Genomic DNA, 16,635 nt, shown 5'->3' with positions numbered 1-16,635 from the left:
TTCACGATGGCTGTACTCTTCCAATTTCTCCATCTGGAATTTCTCGGTGGATCCGCTCTCTTTGGTTGACATTGTGGTTTCGTCGTGGGGTGAGTTACTCTCTGTACGATTACGCGTTGATTCGGATCGCGCCGCTGGCCACCAATGTTAGACGGACCGGGAGGGTCGGCCGAGGACAAGGGGAGAGGTCTCCGGGGAGAGCCGTCTCCAGCGATCGTACAGACGAATAACTTCCCCCCCACAGAGGTACACCACACAAGGATAAGGTTTTGACGTTCTTTATAAGCAATCTTTAGGTACGATAGAATGGTACAAGGAGGTCAGGACTCAGTGGTCCCCTCGATTCTAGTCTCTTGGTTGGGAAAGGGGGTAGCGGGACAGTCTTGTTACCAATCTGGTAGCGGAGATGGTATGATGAATAGCTCACAATCCTCGAGCTCGACGTTCTAGATGGACGGGCCGCGGCGGCGCCAGCAGGTCCCGGTGAAGGTGGTCGTTACAACGGTCCGCGGCAGCGCCAGCAGGTCCCAGTGAAGGCGGTAGTTACAACGGTCCGCGGCAGCGCCAGCAGGTCCCAGTGAAGGTGGTTGTTACAACGGTCCGCGGCAGCGCCAGCAGGTCCCAACGAGGATGGAGGATGCAGAAGGCCGCGGCAGCGCCAGCAGGCAGGACGATAGTTCGCAAGGCAGCGCCAGTAGTCCGTCAGGGATGAGTTCTTCACGGTGTCTCTCGACTCCAGGATACAACTGCCTTCCTGCTCTGGAGCTGCCCCAGTTATAGGTCTGGCGCCCTTTGATGTCCGGACCCTCGCACTTGGCGGTCGGGAGGTCCGGGATGAGGGAGTCCAGACACCCAGCAGGGGGGTGGAGCCAGCGCCCGGGGGAGCTGGGGGGCGAGCGGCACCTGGCGGGGGAGAGCCATCGACACTTCTTTCTCCCATCGACCTGCCAAGTGGTCCGTTCACCTCCTGGGGGGATGGTGGTGCCGGGATGTCGGGGCCTGGCCAGGCCCAGGGTTAGGGTCGGGCTGAGGCCACGTGGCCTCGTGGTGCAGTGTCCAAGATGGCGGCCGGGCCGGGCGAGGGAGCCGGTAGTGGTTCGGCCCCATGATACAGAGAGGTCCGGGGGCAGGAGTCCCGTCTGGGGACGGGGTGCGGGTTGTTTCTGTGGGTAACACCTGGAGGGCCGGGACTCGGGCCCTGTCATGCGGGGAGGGAGCAAGCCCTTCACGTGGCCTGTCCAACAGTAAAAATAATTCGATTTTACACACACTATTCCAAATACCTTCCTTTCATGGGGAAACTCCGATGAGGACACACTTTGTCTCCAGAGGTCCCTCTGGCAAGTACTCAACAGTGGACAGAGGTTGATTCACTAAAATTGGAGGCTTCCTCTCTGCTTCAACTTTGAAATATTTTTCTGCTTTTCAGTCTAATGAGAGAAAAGTTGTTGGATGGTTGGTTTCCTTGGTCCCACCTTCAGTCCTGATAGATCTTTATATATTTCTCAGTCAGGGATCTAATACAAGTTAAATCATTGTTGACCCAACTTTGTTCTTCGAAGCCATCAGATCTGAGAGGAGGGTCCTGGTAGGTCAGGTCGTGGCTACATCCCATACCCAAATTGGCTCACATTAAACTCAAAAGGAAAGACAAGTATATCACTGTCTTGTGTGCCCAGGAAATGTCAGCAGATTTACGTGTGCAAATCTGAGAGGCCAGCTTTCATTGGGTAATTGTTTTTAGCAGGTGGGTGTTAAATTACACACCCACAAGATTACGTCCCGATGGAGCTCTATTGAATGCCCTCCCAGCCTGCACCATGTTCAAAACCAGCGGCATCATTCACAAAGCTATCATGCCCTGCACCCCCACCTGTCTTGCAGAGAAGCTCTCTTGATGGTGGCTCTCGTCACTCCTCGTGCCAGGACACCACCAGACACCATCAGACTGCAGACTAAGAAGTATACAATAGACACAACAAGGCAGTATGCCTTTTCCATCTATGCACCCAGGATCTGGAACAACATTCCCGTGATCACCAGGACTGTCCTAACCCTACTTCAATTTAGGGAAGAGTTCAAGGCTCACCTCTTTATGGAACAACACATCACAATGTGCTAACTGTCCACACCCCAGCTTCCTCTGCTATCAATCGTTGACTTTATGCTTGTATTTAACGCTGTACAGCACTCCTCTGCCCGTTGGCTAGGTTGAGCTATACAGATACCACAGGACCAATTCACAAAGGCAAAGTTAGACCAAAAGTCTAACTAACTTTAGATCTAAAGTCTAACTTTACACCTGAAGTCTAGGTTTAGACCAAAAGTCTAACTTAGACCAAAAGTCTAACTTTACTACTTTTCGGTTTTCACAAAGGTAAGTTACTACTATTAACTTTACTACTAGTAGTTTTACTATTAGTATGTAATTTTACTACCAGTAAGTTTACTAGTAGTAACTTACCGTTTTGAAAACCGAAAAGTTGTCAAATTAAACATTTGGTCTAAGTTAGACTTTTGATTGAATTTGAAATTGTAAATTGGTCTCTTCTCAAGAACGAAATGAAATGTGTTTCAAAAATGGACATTTTAGTCAAAGTATGCAGTAAAAGTCGAACTGATCAGTGCATCCGGTAAGAATTGGTACATTTGGAGGCACTTATTGAAATGAGGTATGTTTTAGTGAAGAGAGACATGACATGAGGAGGTCGAACTGCGTCAGTGGATGAGACACATAGGTACAGCCCAGGGAATAGAGAGACTGATCTGGGGCAAAAGAAACAGCACATTGAAAGAGTTACAGGGTCTCGAGAATAGATGTAGAGACTGTGGTGAAAGACATGCCAGAGGAAGTGAACTATGGGCTGGTAAGAGACACTGGCCTTGGAAAGCGAGACATGACACAAAACCTGTTCAAGAGAGACATTGTGTTCTGGGGAAGAGAGGCAAGTCATGGGGACTCCAGTCATAGAAAGAGGAAGAGAGGGTGTAAGGTAATGAAACGGGACCTAGCAAAGAGAGGTTGGGCCAAGGAAAGCATAGCAGAACCTGAAGAGAGAATGGGCTGAGAAAAAAAGAGGTAGAACCTCAAAAAGAGAGGCAGGACCTGGAGAAAAGTGGATTGGCTGAGGGAAAAGAGAAAGAACATGTAGAAGAGTGGTTGGGCTGAGAGAAGAGAGGCAGAACCAGGAGGACAGAGGTTGGGCTGAAGGAGAAGACCATTAGTAGAGAGGTTAGGCTGAGGAAAGAGACGCAGGACCTGGAGAAGAGAGGCTGGGCTGAGGGAAGAGATGTAGGACCTGGAGAAATTAGGCTGGGCTGAGGGAAGAGACACAGGACCTGGAGAAGAGAGGTTGGGCTGAGAGAAGAGAGGCAGAACCAGGAGGAGAGAGGTTGGGCTGAAGGAGAAGACCTGTAGTAGAGAGGCTGGGCTGAGGGAAGAGACACAGGACCTGGAGAAGAGAGGTTGGGCTGAGGGAAGAGACACAGGACCTGGAGAAGAGAGGCTGGGCTGAGGGAAGAGATGCAGGATCTGGAGAAGAGAGGCTGGGCTGAGGGAAGAGACGAGGGGCCTGGAGAAGAGAGGCTTGACTGAGGGAAGAGACGCAGAACCAGGAGGTTCGGCGAGTAGGGTGACCAACCTTCTATAGTTTTCACAGACTGCCCGTAAATTAGCCCTAACGTCCGTTTTCCATGATAGAGGTCTTAACAGATGGCATTTGTCCCTAATTTTAGTTTCTCGACTACAGGACAAAAGTTAATTCCCAGAATTGTGATTCCCAGCTGAAGTGGAGGAGAGTGGGTCTCTTGTGCTGCATTCTGGAGGGAGGTGCAGATGGCTAAAAGGAAAGGCGCCTTCTTGCCAGGGCGCTGCTTCCCCAAAGAAATGCAAGTGTGTGCAGTCAGCAAACGTAAAGGGTGCTCTGGAGCCGGTATAGCTGTGAATTGATGGAGTCGCTTTTTTTAATGCCCTTCTACCGCTGTATTGAATAGGTTCGAGGTGGTCAAGGCAACAAATTAACAAGGTGAGCCGAGCCAAGGGTCTGGCTTGGGTCTTAGAGCCCGTGCAGGAGCCAATCGCTGAAATGCTTGCTATGTTAATCATTTAACAAACATCATATAACAAACATCACATAAAAGATATATATAAGATTCAATAGAAGCGTATTTCTTTAACATGTGTAGCATTGGCGGTAATACATCACATTAAAGTCTATTGAATCAAATACAATAGGTTTTTGTACAACTGGTATTCAGATTTCACGTATTTGAAAGTGCTTTCATACGCATTAATGGAAAAAAATGTTGGTGACGTAAATTATGTGCCTAGGATCACACAATTTGAGTAGGGAAGCCGCAATTTATCCCAGTTTTCTAATTTAAATTTGTAAAAATCAGCTAGGAAATGGGTATTTGTCTTTTCTTATGTTAGGCTTTGCAGAAAAATGCCCAAAGAAGTAAAACAATTTTTATATAGCATGAACTCGACCCAAAGGTATTGGAGCACTTTACATGATCACCACTTACATTACACAAGGTAACATTCATTGTTTATAGGGCATTCTACCTTTACTACGCGGTCATTACTTCGTATTACCATTACTACGCATATTTTAGTTCGCATATACCATTACTTAGCATTATGGCTCAGGGAAGGGCATTGTCTGCAGTTAAGATAATATTGTTGTCCATATGTTAGTGCTCTTTGAATTTGTATTTATGGTTCATTAATACAAAGTCTTTCTTATTAGGGTGAGCGCTCTAAGGAAACATTGTAAGCTCGGACTGCACTACTGACAGTGGTTCCAGTGTAAAAAATATGTGCACACGTTGGCAAAGTTTAGCAAAATAGGGCTACATACAATGCGCCTAGAACGCTCTCTAATTAGTTGCAAATATCTTCAGAAGCTTGAAAGCAGGATTGCTGATCCTTTGCTTTCAAAATAAAATGTTCACAAAAAAACGCAACTAGGAAAACAACTTTTTGCTTAACTACTGTGAAATTTTAGGTAACATTTCTTTGAAGCATCATTTAGTAAAATGTGTTGATGCATGCTAGTATTTCCCAAAAATATTCATAATGGAAAACATGAATAATACAAGCATTGGCAAAGCTTTACAGATATTGGTGGTCAGACGTTTGATTTTGTCAGTGCATGTCTTGTTTTGATATGTTTTTTTATAAAACTTTGTGGGAACTGCCAGGCCCTCACCATTGTAACAAACATTGGCAAAAAGCAATAAAAATGTTTGATCTCAAAAAGCGCTCATTATCATAGTAGTCCCTGGCACTGAACAAAACTACTTTGTGTGCTGATATCTTTTTTGAAAGAGATGAAGCCAGTCAATAAATAGAGAGAGAGAGAGAGAACCTTAAAAAAACAGTCTTGTTTAATTCCAGACCTAATTAGGGGACTAATTCTTTAAGACAGTCACATAATTGCACCCATTGTATATGTCCTTGCATTAGTGCAGATTTACGGCTTTCATGAATTAATACGACTTTACAGAAGTAGGTCAGGAAACTGTACTCCTAGAACGTATTTGTGAACTGCTTTTTAGCACGAGCAATTATGCGGGTGTAGATTCGCTCATGCAAAAATCTGATGAGTGTCTGCAAGTTCACTTTCCCTCCAACCACTTTTTTACCAACCCTGGAAGAAGTTTTACTTCTGCCATTTTTGTCAGGAGTAAATTTCCAACCTTTCTTAGTAATGGAAAAGGTTAGAGAAGAGCTGACAAAAACCCCTAAAATATGCAATTTAGCAGGTTTGCACAGACTCAAAAGGGCATTCCAGCTAGGCCTAGGCAGAGTTCGCAGAGTTCCGCTATGCAAAACTCTGGGAAGTGACAAAAAAACTCTGCCAAACTACGTGGAGTTCTGCGAGTGGCGGAGTGCGTTACCTCGCGCCGTTTGCACTGATTTTTTGATCCAGGTGTTTGTCCGGCACAGTAAAATCAGTGCAAGTGGCATCCCGCACAGCACAAAAGGGTGCTGCTTCTTTCTTCCACTTGACTAGAAGTTCTACTCGAGCGGCAGCTTCCTTAATGGGAATGGACGGTTTCTCAACGTGAGCAGTAGCGACCACCTGCGTTGAGAAATCTAGGTGGGAAGTGGTCTAATGTTGGATTTTCTTCGCTTGCCCTCGCCAACTTACGTTTGGCGAGCATGAGCGAGGAAAAAACTCTGCTCTGCTCCAGGCTCCGCGGAGCACGGAGTGTGAAAAACTCTGTAAACTCGGCGAACGGACGGAGTTCACTGGCCAGGCCTAATTCCAACCCTGGAACTATTGCTTAAGGCTACCACCAGCCGCAGTATGTAGATCTGCAGACAGGTGGCAAAATAAGGAAATTGCTAGAATTCAATCCCAACTATAGTATGAGCCCTGGCATAATCACAAAGGCTAATATCAGAGCTTTTACATAATGAGATCGTTGCCATAATTTGTCGCTACACTACGTGTCACCAAAGAGACAAGTGGATTTTTTTACAAGGTTTGTAGATTTATGAAGCAACCTGCCCCATGGACAAGTAGATATTTTATTAAATTCTACTCCTCTGCGTTTACATAGCATGATTATTGCCAGGTATGTAGCAATAGATTCCATCATGCACAAACAGAAAAACCATGCTGTGCTATTTATGAAGAGTGAGCATACAATTTTTAAATTTTCCTTTGTTACAAACTGACCCAAAATAAACTGTCCCTCCCCACCCCCCTGCCCAGTTGCCGATGCTTCAACTATTAGCGTAGAGAAGCAGATCAATGAAGCCTGTGGTGCTTAGAAGAAAGTGTTCTTGAGGGGAAATCATGACAGTGTGTCAGAGATAGGCGTCCTTAATCCACTGCCTCGAGTAATTGCCTAGATGTGGCAAGAACAACTACTATATACAAACCGAGAGTGCGTGTGTCGGGGTGGGTTACGTCGGGAGAGTATCATCCTCGGTGCGGTCTTTAAAGCACCAAACTTTTCCATGCCTGTGCAATAAAATATTTTATCAGACCAGCTCCTTCCTCTCTGTGTAACAGGCGCTCTCAGACTGAAGCCAAGAGAGCGAGACCTTGGTACCGGAGGATGTGAATCCTTCCAGTGCAGTCTAATATTGCGTTTGTCTAGCAGAAGAGCAAGGTCGAGGAACTTGGTCAAGGGTTTCTCAAACTTAAGGCAAGGGAATACACCCAATAAGACCGTTTCTGGAGAATTTGTTAGTACACGGCCCATTGCGGTCAACAGCACCTCCGGAACTCTCTGCAAGTATGAAAGGAGTGTGGGGCAAGACCAAAGCATATGAAACAATTTGGCATATAATCACATACAGTGAGTATATACAGCTGCAGCTCTTGCATATATTTTGTTAATTTGGGCAGTTGTAAGTTAGGCTCAGTTCAGAATATGAAATTGAATGTACTTAACATGGGAGCTGTGGGATACTTTGTGGGTTGCTTCAATATTTTCACCCAGTCCATATCGTGCAGAGGTTTGGCCGTGTAGGTCTCTCATTTAGTACGGAGAGAAGACCTGTAGCGGTCCCCATGTTGCATGAAAGCTCAGTACACCCATCTTATCAGTTTGCCTCCAGTCCCTGTGGTGTAGAGCATCTGGTAGACTTGTGGGGGTGCGCTAAGGGGTGGACATGAAAAAGGACATTTAATGAATGTTTAAGGTGTTTGCCTGGAAGGAATTGACCTGAGTAAAGATTTTAGTCTGCCATAAGGGTTTGGAAATCTAGTAGCTCACTCTCAACAAACAAATACACCAATCTTGAGAGACCTGCAGCATGCCACTGACAGAATTGCCCTGAGCAAAGCTATCCTGTGTGAGTGGGGAGGCCTAGCAAAGGTATTAGAGGAGCATAGAGATTCTTCGTCTAAGTGAGTTTACAGGTTCTAGTAAGGCAAGAGAAAGCTCTGCGGGTCAACCTTAGGTGGCGTTGGGTGGAATGGTCAGTAGGAAACAATGAGTAGTGCAGTAAGCCCTCCTTAAGTTCTTTACGGGTAAACCCTGTCTTATGCTGGGAGCAGTCAGATACCCTGCGAACCATCAAAAGAGCTGTGCAGATAAATAATAGCATTCTAAGTCCAGAAGGACTAATCCACCAGCAGTCACAGGTAGCTTTAAAGTGGTAGCAGCTGCCTAGTGGCTCCCTGATCCCCAAATCAGACGTGGGACATGCCGAGATGTCTGAAGAAGAAACGAAGGATGAGCAGGCGAAGGTTTTCAAAATAATACAATAACGGGGGTAGCACCACCATCTTCACTCGTGCCACGAGGCTCATCGCTGAAAGTGGAAGAGACGATCAAAAAGCAGACTGGGCTAGGTATTAAAAGGTAACCGATTCCCAGTTCAATCCGGGGTCTAATTATACAGAAAGGGGAAAACCCTAGCATATGTTAATGAAACACTTCTTACAATATAAAATCTTTATCATGTCCTTAAATTTTGAGTGTGTAAATTACATCCCAAATATATTGAAGAGTCTGCATGTCCTTTGGCACTTAGGATGAGCCACACCACTGGTTCACCCTTGACTCAACTGCAGAACCATTTTAAGACATGAACCGAGGGGGCGATTGCCCCGGGCACAACCTTCCAAGGGGTCTGGCCCCCGCTCACCCTTCACGAGCATGACCAGCAGACCATTGCACCAGCGGAGTATGCTAGGGTGGGTGGGTGCTGATTTTTCTCCCACTTGACTGCGCCTCTTCTTTTTCTCTACTCTCTGCTGTGACAACTCCGCAGGTACGCAATTCTTTCCAGTGCTCCTGTCAGTCCCATCTTATCTGATTTTAGGAATTGTCACACCTTGTTCTTCTCTTCCGTAGTTGTCTGGTTCTAAGCAAGAAACCTTTGAATCAGTTGCTCTGGATCTCTCATCTGATCTCGATTTCACACTGCTCTTTAATTCTCGTTGATGGGTCGTCCGGGCTCCCAGTTCTGAGATAAATGTACAGTCCTGGACTCTAGTCCTTAGTGCTGTGAGACTACAGACAAGCTGCGGGTACCTCATATCCTGACATTATGTGCGAGACCGTCGCCCACACTATCTGCTCGTTAATTGTTTTTTTTAGGTTTAACGTTGTCTGGAGGTTGAGGTGAGGCAGATGTTTTTGTTCAACTTGTCTAAACTAGCAGATGGCCTCTTACCTTAATGTTGGCCATAGGTTTAAAATGTTTATAAATATAATCAGAATGTTGCTGTTGCTTTCTCTCCAAGAAAGTTTGGGTAAATCTGGATAGGGGTGATGTCCTTGACACCGCGCTCAAGGGCATTAATGTACTATTGAACAAAGACATAATGTGCCACCTGAATGTACCTCACCCAGAGGCAATCACATAAAGACTGTGGTGAATATATAGTGCTGTGCAGAAATGAGTAAATAAATGCATTGATAAAATAGTGGGGTATGGCCTCTCCTTAGGCGTGTCTGTAAAATGGATCTTTTTTCCTGAATTTTGACCCTTTGTTCTGTATTCTTGTCCAGAATGTTGACCCTTTGTCCTGAATTGTTTACAGTCCTGTCCAGAATTTGCATCCATGTCAGTTGGTCACCCTAGGGCTGAGGGAAGAAAGACAGGACGTGGAGAAGAGAGGTTGGGCTGAGGGTAGAGATAGAACCTGTAGAAGAGAGGCAGGGCCAGGAGAACAGAGGTTGGGCTGAGGGAGAAGACCTGGAGAAGAGAGGTTGGGCTGAGGGAAGAGAGGCAGGACCTGGAGAAGTGACATAATTTGAACGATACCTTGCCTGAGAAGGGCTGCATCTCTCTTCTTTCATAAACATGTTTTATTTTTGTGGCTGTCTCTTCTTTGTCTGCACAGGTGTGAAACTTGAAATGACAGCTCCAGTCATCACCAAGGTGCCACTAGGCCATGATGTGGAAAAAGAATACACCATCTACTTCCTGCTTCCTCGGGCATTTCACGAAGCCCCGCCCGTGCCCTCCAGTTCTGATGTGAGTCACACTCAGCTTTTCTCCACTCCCCAGGGGTGGGTGGAAGCTTCTTCAGAGGGGAGGCCAGAGGACAGGCGATAATGCATCTACTTCCTACGTCTGTAGTAACTGAAAGGGGGTATTTTTGATTCCTACATTGGTTTTGTGCTACTGATATACCCAGATGGTATATTGTGGGATTAAAGGGTACTGGACATCTCATGTATGTGGACATGACAGAGAATCTGTGGTGTCTCTGGAATTCAGCACCATGATCTCTTCTCCTTTCAGAACACAGGGGTTTAAAGAAGGCAAGTGTTACTGAGCAATAAACACAGACGTCAGAATTTTAAAAGCTGCCTACAAGTCTAAAAATCGATCGCAGAGGAGAAGCGTAATGACTAAGGGGCACATGCATACAGCATTTTTGCCTTCGCAAACGGGCCGCATCTTGCAAACGCAAAAAATGCTTTACAGATGCAGCAAACCCCAATTTGCGTTTCGGTAAGCTGTTACCGAATTGCAAAATGAGTTTGGGATTCGGTATTTGAAAGGGGTGTGTTTGGGGCGTCCCTTCCAAATACCGAATCATAACTGTATGCATGAATGTTTTGTGACCGTGAATACGGTTGCAAAACATTTGTATATTACCACCTACTTCAAGTAGGTGGTAACCCATTCGCAAATGGGAAGGGGTCCCCCAGGGACCCCTGCCCCTTTGTGAATGGTTGTAAAAGCACTGCCAGGTCTTAAAAAATGAAAAGAAAACTTTTTATTTTACTTTTTGTAAAGCATCGCGTTTTCCTTTAACAAAAATGGGCTGCTTCACAAAAAAACATATTGATTAATTTAAAAGCAATCATGGACACGGTGGTTTGCCGACCTCTGCGGGCCAACAGCCCCGTGATTTTTGCGATTTCTAGGGGGTCGCAAATTTTGATCTACCTCATTAATATTAATGAGGTAGAGCGATTTGCGACCCCCTAGGAATTACAATCCAAAACTCTTTGAGTTTCATGCATTGTAAATTGCGATCACCTAACTGCAATTCTAAGAAATTCGCAATTAGGTATTTGCAATTTACAATTTAGATGCATGTGCCCCTAAGTTAATGTTAACAGGGCCGTGTTACAGAGGAACTCTATCTCACGTTGGCTCCCTGCCTTTGAGGGCCAGAAGGCTTTGTGGTCCCCTCTGATTCTCTGATTCCCCTGCAACGGTGGTGAAAAACTTTGGGGTCAAATTTGGCTCTAATCTATCCTTTGAACCTCAGTTTCGATCTGTTCTGACAGCTTTGTTCTTATGTTGAAATCAGTTAGGAAAATGGTTCAGTGGATCCCGGAGGAGAGCCTTAAATCTGTCATTCGCGCTCTGGTAACATCAAAACGAGACTATGCAATAGCCTGTGGTTAGGTTTACCACCCTCTCTGCTCCACCGGCTGCTGCAGGTCATTCAGAATGTGGGAGCCCGGCGGACCTTGAAGTCACCTGCTTGCGCCTCGGTCACTGCACCTTTGTGCAGTCCTCATTGGCTGCCCCTTGTTAGCCCCATCAAATCTAAAGCCCTAACTCTTGCCTACAGAGCTATTGTATTGTATATTATACATACGCTTACACTACAGATGCCCCCGGGCCTCCAATCCTGTCTTAGCTAATAGGGTGGGGATGTCAGCATCAAGAATGGAGAGCCCAATATGGGGGCCTAGTAGTGCCAATTACAATGAAGATAATAAGGGTTGGTTCTGGTTGCTCACTCAATCATTTGGATAATTGACTTTGCACAACAGCTCATAATCTCTGCATCCAACCTCCCACACCAGGTTCTGCACCACTACAGTGGGAGGAAAGCACCAGTGCACTGAAGTGAAATGCAACAGACATTTAGAAATGTTAGGCAAAAGGAAAAGGCTGGCGGGAGAATGAATAGTCACTGGTGCAAAGCTCTAGACTCCAGGTACAGGATTTTAGAACTGAAAAGAGAAAGTGTAGAGAGAAGTGGAACAATTACAGTCAAGCAAAACATGCAGGCGAGATCCGCCACAGCTGGCACTAGGAATTTTGGGTGCAGAGCGAGAAGGGTAACTTTGCAAGTCTGACGATGAGCGAGGTTGGAGTAGTTAGAGGTATTGGGGTTTCTTACAAGTAGGATTTTGGGGTCATAGGGTGTGAGGTGTTGGACTATTGGCTGGTATGTTGCTGGCATTTACGGTACAGGCGGTTGTTACATTTAAGTGTTGGGGCCCGATTTAATTTCCACTGGACGGAGGAGTCACCATTGGATTTTACATCCGCCAGGCCGTGCCTACTCAATCCGCCAAATTTAAAATGACAGCCTAAATGACAGTCATTTATAAAGGCATCGGTGTCACAGCAGTTCCTGTCAATGCATTTTACTGTTTGCTGCACGGCTGCGTCAGAAGGACGCAGCCCTGTAACAAGCTCTAATCTTTTTGCTTTTCGAAAAGGAAATCCTAAAACTGGAGTTTCTTTTGGTAAAGATAAAAAGAATGCTTCCCTCACCGTGGGAGGCGGGGGAGCATACATTTTTTTTGATGTTCCTTACCGCCAGACTTTACCTGGCAGTAAGGAACGGTAAAAAGTGACCACATGTTCACCCATCCAGTATGGGTGGGTGGACATGAATTAATTTCTCTGACGGCCATTACTCCTCAGGGTCGTCTAAGGGGATTAAACACAGTGGAGAAAGAGTAGTCTCCGCCACGATTTACCCGAAGATACACCTGTATCTATATGCTGTGGACGGACCGCATCCTTGATGGTGAGAATGCTCGGCCGCCGTCGCGACAGAGTATCCTTACCTCCAACAATTAAATTGGGCCCTTAGTCTGCATGGTGCTTCATTACCAGGAATGACTGTATTGTTTTAATGGCCCGTAGAGGGGTCTGGGGCAGTGTCTTGGCGAGTAATATGCACCATCCTTTCTGTCCCCCAGGTCTTCTTTTCCCGCTTCCCTCACATGGTGCTCTACGTTCGTTCCTTTGGCGGCTGGATCATAAACAGCAATCGAGACGCAAATTTTCAGGCCCTTGCCACATCACTCGAACAGAACGCTGAAAGCTTCAACCCCAACTACTATTACACTGCAGGATACAACAGGTAAGCACAGGATTCCTCGTGTGCGCATGGACCGTCACGCCTGGTCATGGGTCTGGACATTAGCAGCTCTCTGGAGCCACACTTGCACAGGACTATCAATCCTCAGCACTACTACTCACCCGTGACCGTCTCAAGGTGCTGGGGGGGGGCAGGGAGGCGGCTCCGTTGAGTGCTGGGGTATCCAAAAAGCCAGGTCTTGAGGTTCTTCCTGAAATGGGGCAGTGTGGGAGCTTGTCATGGGTGGAGGGGGAGGTCGTTCCAGGCTTTGGCTGAGAGGTAGGAGAAGGACTTTCCTCCCATTCTGGTCTTGTAGCTACGTGAGACGGTGGCCAGAGAGAGATCGCCTGATCGGAGGTGTCTTTTGGGCACGTGGAACGAGAGGTGATTGTTCAGGTATGTGGGTCATTTACAGTTTAAGACGATGTGAGAACAACTGCAAATGGAATGGTCTCCATCTTGCCAAAGCTGCGGTTTCGTGCCCCATATAGAGTGAGGGAAATGCTGATGGACAACCATTGGAGCGAAAGGTGGTGCCCCAGCCACCAAAGGCTGGCCACATGGGGAGGGGCAGCCAAACGAGGCATCGAGGTCCCAGGCATATCAGGAAAAACAAACACTAGCACTGACGTGGAGACACAGAGATTACCCCCAGCAGGCAAAGAATCTCTATGACAGGCGGCCCTCCATGGTGGGGGGTGGCCCTGACTCGAAAGACTGGTGGTCCGCCCTTTAAACTGAAAGGAGCCCTTTATGGGCATGATAAACCTTCAACACTCATGAAAGTGGAATGAGTTTACATTTTACACTCCTAACACTCACCCAAAGTTATGAGTTTTCATAAAACCCTATTATATTGCACCAGGAAACATGTTTACCTGTGACATCATAAACACTTGCATAGGATGACATTCTTAAATGTTACATTATGATAATTCACATGAAAACACGTATTTAAATGTTTGCCTTCATCACTTGCACAATGTTGCAGTAGAATCATTCACATGTTACATGAGGAAGATGCCCACCATAGCAACAGTTTTTCACAGACACTCAGACTTGTTTTACTTGTTTCATTGTTATCTCTCACAGAAAGGAACAGGATTACAAGTGTCAAAGCTATCAGAAAACAGTAACATCTGACACACTCACTCTAACCCAATCCCACCACTTAGACTGTAAAGATGCCGGTGTCTGTGTTGGCCAATCCTCTTTTGTTTGGACACCAGGGATCGCTGAGCTCAGCAATGTCTAATTTTCTCTCCGCAGTCCCATGAAACTCTTCAACCGCCACAACGAGATCTGGTTCCGTGGCCAAGGAGAGCCCAGTTGTGAGAGCATGCAGGAGTGATCATGAACATGGCAGGAGGATCGTGACAGGCTGCTTCACGTGGTACCTGGAACGTGCCACACTCCATCCCCTCTCCAAATCGCTGTACCTCTCACTTCTCCTACTGGGGGGAAAGTGTGCCAAAATAAAATGAATCTTCCCTGCAACAAATGACTTTTGTTGTTAGTCTTCATCAATATATATAAGGTGTCCTGTTTTCGTTTTTATTTGTTGTGAATTCTGGTGGGTATTTTCCTGTGCTTTCCAAATGATAGAAGGGTTTTTCTGGTGCTTACAGAGAATTCTGCTTTATTATTGCTTGATTGCTACGCCCGCGTTGCATGACATATACAGTATCTATGAGAGAACAGAGAAAACATAAGCAACGCAATGCTCAGCAGAACAGTGGAAACAAAAGTACAGACGATTACTTAGGGATCGCCATGTTGTGCTACAAGGTACCCATGGGGTTGTGGTATTGAAAATACAATAACAGCCTGAAAGATGGAGAACACTCCTGCTTTCTATGGCAAGAAGAATCAAGCTGCAGAAGATGGTAACTCTTCCCCAATTACTATACCTATTTTGTAATATCTCAATACCAGTGGGTTAGCAATAGGTGGCGGGGTGCATGAGATTTTGGGGGCGGCGGCCTCGCCCTCGCTGTTACATGAGAGGCAGGATTCATCTCCAAGCACCTCCCCCCGCTCCCGCGGGGCGGCAAAGGCAGGGACTGCCGTGGCTGGTAAAGTGCCTAGCTCCGCCACTGCCCAATACCACTCTCCCACACATTCTTCTGGAACATTCAATTGATCTTGGCTGGGAGACAGCCTTGCATTGCCTGGGATGTTGAGGCCTTGACTTATGAAGGGAGTGTGTCAGTCCCAGCCATGGAATTATATTATAATATTTGGGATTCTATAATGCCTGTATAAACAGCAGTATCTAATTTCTTTATTATCGACGACTTGTGACACACCGACTCAGAACGCGACTCTTATAAGGCTATTACAGTCGAGTTCTAATGTCACAATGCCTTCTGCCAGAGCCAGCAGCTGAGGTGAATGGCTAGTCAGGTCACAGAGCATATTTAAAGCAGCTGTTTAAAACAACAAAATTCGACCATTGCTTTACTGCTCTATTTTTTAGCTTACAATGACGAGCAGAAAGAACATTTTTATTTTTTGCACTCCTTATATAGTTAGAGAAAAGCTAGAATCTTTCTGCATGCTTCTACACATTCCGAGCTAGTGCTTTTTTTTTATAACTGACTTCTATTGAATGGTTTTTGATGTGTTTAATTTTGCACTGGAGGTTTTATTTTTATTCCTCACATTTGTAAACATGCTCAGTCTTTTATATGAAAAGCTACGTACCAGGGTTTTATAATATGGTATAAAGTACCCCCTGGCATACATGATAAGGATAATGGAAGTCACTTCAGAGTTCCATAACCCTATAAAGGAACTTGGCCTTCAACCTCATTCTATTATTATTGTTATTGAACTCCCTGGTAACTGGCGGTATCATTGTAATGTATGGCAGGAGGTACTTTATCCCTTACAATGTGTGGGGGAGCCACAATATGCTCCTTTCTGGTACAAGGATGACCCTGAACATCCGCTATTAGTGGTGGAATGAGTGTTGACTGAGCCATACCTACTAGAAACTACTCCAGTGAAATACAGTTGCAATCTGTGCTTGGCACAAGATATTGCAGTACTATAACAGCAAGCAATGTATTCACCCGAAATACCTTTGAAAGGACATGCTATGCTTCCAATGGTGTCAGCGCCCAAGGCACGCTCCCAGATAGAAAAGTTGGGATTTACAAAATGGGACATTTATTCGTAAGTGGTAAACCTCTGAAACTGGTAGAATTGAAAGACCTGGGGACAACATCTGGGCTGGATATTTTTGATATATTTGAGGATATTGCATACACTGAGGACCTATTTTGCTGTCCATACCACTGAATCTAGAATCCTCAGCTAGATATTCTGACTAAGATGATAATGTCTCAGGGTATTGGACACTGGGTCTCATGTCTACACGAAGACATACCTAGGGCAATAGAGCCACGGCATCCACAGCCCGTTGGATATGGGAAAGAGATCCCGATACGGATAGGCAATGGCCTTTTAATGCTGCTACTATGAACATTTCCATTAAATAACAAACACTGCTTACTACCCGTTAAATATCTATGCCAGATGCACTGTGCACCTGCACATCTGGACAGCTGTGGCCTTAGAT

The 16,635-nt window shown here is 45.8% G+C and overlaps 1 protein-coding gene across 4 annotated transcripts in view; it reads left to right on the top strand.

The window, feature by feature from the left end:
- LOC146869849 (heme-binding protein 2-like) overlaps positions 1 to 14,538 on the top strand; it is a 99,180-nt gene extending 84,642 nt beyond the window's left edge. For all 4 annotated transcript variants that reach the window (XM_085654697.1, XM_085654707.1, XM_085654717.1 and 1 more), the window contains exons 5-7: positions 9,822 to 9,955; positions 12,889 to 13,052; positions 14,319 to 14,538. In XM_085654697.1, the coding sequence (XP_085510823.1) occupies positions 9,822 to 9,955; positions 12,889 to 13,052; positions 14,319 to 14,400 (380 nt within the window). In that variant the 3' untranslated portion in view covers positions 14,401 to 14,538. The remainder of the gene's footprint in view (positions 1 to 9,821; positions 9,956 to 12,888; positions 13,053 to 14,318) is intronic.
- Positions 14,539 to 16,635: the final 2,097 nt, after the last annotated feature.

This window comes from Triturus cristatus, chromosome 1_1 (assembly GCF_964204655.1).
Source record: "Triturus cristatus chromosome 1_1, aTriCri1.1, whole genome shotgun sequence".
NCBI classification, from domain to species: Eukaryota; Metazoa; Chordata; class Amphibia; order Caudata; family Salamandridae; genus Triturus; species Triturus cristatus.
The sequence above is the reverse complement of the archived record's forward strand: the minus strand, read 5'-3'. Positions and strand labels throughout refer to the sequence as shown.